Source organism: Periplaneta americana, chromosome 8 (assembly GCF_040183065.1).
Source record: "Periplaneta americana isolate PAMFEO1 chromosome 8, P.americana_PAMFEO1_priV1, whole genome shotgun sequence".
Classification (NCBI taxonomy): Eukaryota; Metazoa; Arthropoda; class Insecta; order Blattodea; family Blattidae; genus Periplaneta; species Periplaneta americana.
In genome coordinates this window covers 86,459,001-86,465,000 of record NC_091124.1, presented here as the reverse complement: position 1 = coordinate 86,465,000, position 6,000 = coordinate 86,459,001, and the positions used below count along the sequence as shown (strand labels likewise).

Sequence of the window (6,000 nt, the reverse complement as noted above, 5' to 3'; positions counted from 1 at the left end):
ATCTGTTAAATCAACATAATATATATTCTGCAAGACTTTCCACAATATTTTCTTTTCAAGTTTGTCATATATTTTTTACATCTAATTTAATTTGCTAAATTTCTAACCAACTATGAGAGCATTTATTGCAAGATTAATTACAATATTACAATTTCGACATTATTCAATTACTCTTTAACAATTTTATGTTAAACATTTAAAGGCTCAATTTACTAAATCTTGGTACATGTGTTTGGTTGTTAACCACTTACACAATATACACAGAGCTCTGTGAAACTATGAGTCTCATAACATATATGTGATAAGTAATAAGTGGAGTCCCATGAAAGTGGCTTTTGTTTGAAGCAAAATTCGTTTTAAAATTTCAACATTTTGATGTTATAGACAATTTGACGATGTTATTTTAAAATTATATATACAGAATGCAAGTTTTATAATCCTGGCTTTAAAATATTAAACACGATGATAGTGACATAATGCAGGATTTTCAGAATCAATTTTCAGTTTTTACAATTTATGTAGATTTTAATACACGATTGTTGCATTTTATTAGGTGACAAAATGACGGAACGAAATGTGACATCAGGGGTGAGGGGATGAAGAAAAGAAGGGAATTATGAAAATATTATTTCAAAATATATTATTGTTCAGATTTCGCAAATGAAACAAGTATTCCTGGAACTTGTATGAAAATTTGAATTATGTTTTTTCTTCCCATTACTATAACAATTCGCATTATTTCGCGGACAAAAATGCATTTCTTGATGTTGGGAGAACTAGGCCTATGAAGGAAAGGTGCAAAAAACTGGCAAAATGAGAGCATTTCAGGATTTCTAGTGATAACTATCAATATGGAATTTCCACATTCTTTTTAGTTTTAGGTACTAGCAGGCACTAATGAGTGTTACTTTAACTGGCACTGCCACCTGTAACTGACAGCAGAATCTGTAAGTGGACATTATAATAGCTGGTTTGAGAATTTTGTTCATAACAATTTTTGTAGAATGTTATTTATATGCTCAAACTTTATGCAGTTTTACTTACATTTTGAAGGAATCAGAGTCAAACACGAAAACTATTAGACAATCAAGCATGACAGACACTTAATTTAAGTGTCAAGTATTTTATAAAAACCTTTTGAAACAGTAAACACTTACTAACAGCTCTTCACATTTCTTTTATTCATACAGTAGATTACTTAATTGTTATGATTAGTGATGACTGATGGGAAATATATGCAAATACATATTTGTATTGGAACTGCATATCTCAATACACATGGTTCATGTCTAATTAAGATGATTGACGCATGGTTTGTTTGTGCATATATGTGCGTATTTCGACATTAAGAGCATATTTCATACATATTTTAAATTTTTTTTTTGTAGCGAAATCTTTTCTCTAATTTTCTGGACATACAGAAAACATATGGTAATTATTTACTTCAGCTGACAACGCGTTTTCTCGTCAAAATTTGTACAGAACTCTTTGATTTGATTTTGAGAATATGTACAGTATTTCCTTTTCATCCTCGGGTTGAGTGGAAGAGAAGGCCGTAGGCCTTAGGGTATTAACTCTGCCAGAACAAACGAAGCATTATTATTATTATTATTATTATTATTATTATTATTATTATTATTATCATTATTATTATTATTAATATTATTATTATTATTATTATTATTATTATTATTATTATTATTATTATTATTATTATTACAAACTTCTAAAATCGGGTTGAAAGCAATAATTTTCATTTTATCTAGTTAGTTGGTGTTTACGACTTTAAGGTGTGTGTATTTTTGGAGAGACTTCGCATAGTTGACAAGGGATGACTGAAGATGGTGTGTTTGTTTTGATGTTTCTTATATTGAGGGCACTGTGATGTATTAATGAGTTGATTTGCCATTTTGCCTTGTGCACATAAAAACAATGTTCCCACTCAATTTCAGTAGTTTGTACATATTCCACAAGTTAAATCATGAAGTTCTAAATAAATTTTGTCAAGAAAACACACTGTCAGCAAAAGTAAAGAATGAAGATCTGAAGAAGAGGGAAATTGACAAAATGCTTCAAGGATATGACAGTGAAATGGACGTTAATCCTATCATGTTACCAGATTATAAGTTTTGTACCCTCATTTCATGTGATGTAAAAAGAGCTTTCTTTATGCATAAGTTTATTTTTACAGGCTGGAGAAAAAAAGATGAATCCTGAAACTCTCAAAAAAAGAGTACTGTGTCACAAGTTTCACACATTCATGAAAAAAAAAAGTCTGTATCAAATTGGTTTTAATTAAATTAGCATTAGTCAATAAGATAGTAACTAAGAAATTAAAGTGAATGTGTTTTTCTTTATGACCAGTAATTTGAATACATCCCATTATATGGCTAGTGTTTTGTTTTTTGTGAGATCCTATACTATGGTACGTTTGCCGGCTCTTCAGCTTTTACTGCACAAATAAGTACATATTTCGGCATTTTTTAAGTGTATATTTGCATGCATTTTTAGGTTTTTAGTGCATATAATTCTCAATACTAGTTATGATGACTTAAAACATGCTGTTCTTTTACATATAAATCCTTAAAAACTCTTGCTTTAAATTTGCAACTATCAATAAAATTTTTATCAAAATATTAAAGGATTCAGTTCAAATTCTCAATTATCATTTATATTTTAAAAATTCAATTATTCACTATATATATATATATATATATATATGTTTTTAATAAATCTGACTACTACTATGTATGTAATACCAATTTACTTCATGACTAAGTCCGTGTAATATTTAGCAAAGAACTAAATTTGAATAAATAAACGGTTTTAAGCTAAATCCACTAATATCCTTTCTTCTCTTTGCACTTCCTTGCATTGTATATTTTCATCTAAATCTGCACATCCTGATTTATATTTCAGAAAATGGAAATAAATTGAAAATTCATAATCTACATGTATTAAGATCTGTATATAGTAACTTTAATTGAAATCCAGGAAAATGGTTTTAAATAAGGTTTCAAACTTAATAAAAAAGAGAGAGAGAGAGAGAGAGAGAAAAAGAATGAACATTCCATATCCTTTCCTGCACTCTCTATATCATTTTATACTTTTCTATAAAGATGTACATAAAAATGTAATTCCTCACAGTGCTGAGTTTCCTCTTCCTCGGTACATTATCTTCTTTCTCAAACTGTGGAAAATTATCAATCCATTTCTTCCAGTTTTTCCTGGTCTGTGGTGAAGGATTAGGTTTCAATACCTGGCCATATGGCGTATCAGGAGTAGAAACATGATATGGCCCTTTAGGTGTCGATTCATTTGGGTCTGCTGGCCAACCTGTATCATTCTTTGGTGTGGTTTCAGCCATCTTCGGTATTAATAAGGGAGACTCTTGACTAAATCCAAATCCATGATGAATGTTGCTGGATGGTGTTATATTGTGTTCCTTAGATGAGCTTCCAGAACAATTAGCAGGGCTGACATGTGACGTTACTGCAGCTTTATTTTGCAACTCCGCAACTCTTTTGTTAACAGGTTTTAAGTCTGACTTTGGGGTCTGCTTAGTAGCAATACACCCTTGCGAATTATCAGCAGTTACAGAAACTTCAGCTTCCAGATTAGAAACAGCTCTGGATTTCGATACTGCTGGAGATTGAGCTTTTTGATTAGAAACTATTGGAGAGTGCGTTTTGATGTTAGATACTGCTGGAGATGGAGCTTTCAGGTTAGATACTGCTGGAGATGGAGCTTTCAGGTTAGATACTGCTGGAGATGGAGCTTTCAGGTTAGATACTGCTGGAGATGGAGCTTTCAGATTAGATATTGCTGGAGATTTAGTTTTTAGGTTGGATATTGCTGGAGACTGAGCTTTCAGATTGGATTTCTGATAACCAGTTACATCATTTTGCTTACAGGACATATTTGAAGAGCCTGAAAAGAAAAACTGAAATTAGCATCTTGTATAAACTGTATACAAGTATAAAGGCAAGAGAATCAAGACTTTGGTATCTCAGTCACAGTGAAATGACAGAGAAATGCTGTAAAAATGCTTGGAAAAGATATAAAGGAGTACAGTATCTACATTAGTAGAATTCCTGATGATAGACTTAGTCTGTCCGTCCTGGAGAAATTAGACTTTAAAATCTGAGTCACAGTGAAATGGCAGATTAATGCTGTAAAAATGCCTGGACAAGATATAAAGGAGTAGCTATGTTGACAGAATTCCTTACGATAGACTTAGTCTGTTCTGGAGAAATCCTACTGCATTTATGTCTCAAGTTACTATTAAACAACTGTCTAATCTATCTAAAAACACTGATAATCGTAGTGAAACTTTCACATCAGAATTGGAGAATAAATTTAATAATTCAATATGTAAAGCACCTACAAAATCTAGGAAACATAATTTTCTTCCAATGAATTCCATCACATTATTGGATATCTGCCAACGAACATGGTGACTTTCTTGCCAAAAAGAGTTACAATATTTTGCAAAGAATGAACTCTGCAGTATCATTTGAAGTAGCAAAATTGTTAATTAAAAATTAGAAGAACACTTCAGAACCGAAAGTAAAAATGAGCAGTGAAGTGGAAATTTGAAGAACACACACCTAATCCCAGATTTCCCGAGGATAGCATCTGTGGCTTTATTCAATCTCCACATAGGACATGATTGATAGCTCACCTCCACAGAATGTCACTCTATCCGTCTCTTATTGTCTACTATGTCAAAACCAGCAAATAATGAGTAGAGACAATCCTTTTAGGTGTCAAGCCATCACGAAGTGTGATGCAGATGAAGATTCTCAGCTAGAAAAATACTATTAGAATTCAAGATAAATGAAGGATATCCAAAGTGAAGAGCATTAGTGAACAACTCTGTCAAGTATATCGGCTCTTAACTTTTTAATCATACAGTAATTGTCATGCCACCATATTGCTAATTTGCCACAGCATCAAGCTGCCTCAATACTAAAAGCATGTATATATGCAGAGAGATCACATTTTTTGTTTTCTACTTCTGTTCATTATGTCAGTGTACTATTACATTAATGGAAGTAAAGTACAGATTAAGTTATGTAAAAACTGGAAGTAAAAAATGAATTTATAATTGCTGATAAACTGAATACTCACATGAACTCTCTCCAATAAGATAAGGTTCTTCTTTCACACGACGACCCTCTTTAGCACACATTAAAATCCACTCATGAGTTACAGCAGGAAGTTTCCATTTCAAAGCAGCATTGTATTTCTGACTTCCAGGCTCAGAGCATATGAGATGAGTTGATGCTAATACATTCTTTTTCTCATTATCTTTACGTGCAAACATTTCTTGGGTGCTGTCAGGAAGATAAAATCAGTTACTAATTTTCAAATTATGGACATTTAGAAACACATTCATATACACTTTAGTTTTACTAGCCATGTAAGAATATAGGCTCATTTACAATTATATTTTTTTTTACAATTTAATATTAGTCGCAGATAGGAAATATCCATGGACAAAACAAAAAGAATGGCTTTCTATGGCAGAGACCCTATTCCAAGCAATATATACATAAATGACAGTATTTTAGAAAGAAGTAATGAATTCAAATATCTTGATTTCAATTGTTTCAAACTATTATTATTGGCGAAAATAGACATTTCGGAAAAAATGTTAAAATTTAGTAAATGCATGGGCATTTCAGATATAGCAAAACCTTCTCTCTTCGAAAACCATACTCACATTCACTTAAGAAAGACCTAGCAAAAACCATACTCACATTCACTTATGCAAGGCCTGTCCTATGTTATGGGAGCAAAGCTTGGACTTTATGGAAAAGTGATGAAAGCAGAATTATAGCTAATGAGATGAAGTTCATGAGCCAAAGAGTTGGTTATAGAAAAGAAATGAACACTTTCACATGAACTTGAAATGCAGCAAGTACTGAAATACACACAAGTATTAAACATGTTAACCAATTAATGTCCAGAGCAAGAATCCCTAGGGCAATCGTG

General features: G+C 31.8%; 1 protein-coding gene across 3 annotated transcripts in view; it reads right to left on the bottom strand.

Moving 5' to 3' along the window:
- mus101 (mutagen-sensitive 101) overlaps window positions 1-6,000 on the bottom strand; it is an 81,904-nt gene that overhangs the window by 29,602 nt on the left and 46,302 nt on the right. For all 3 annotated transcript variants that reach the window (XM_069833180.1, XM_069833182.1, XM_069833181.1), the window contains exons 15-16: window positions 5,134-5,339; window positions 3,146-3,930 (exon numbers count right to left, since the gene is read on the bottom strand). In XM_069833180.1, coding sequence (XP_069689281.1) covers window positions 3,146-3,930; window positions 5,134-5,339 — 991 coding nt within the window. The remainder of the gene's footprint in view (window positions 1-3,145; window positions 3,931-5,133; window positions 5,340-6,000) is intronic.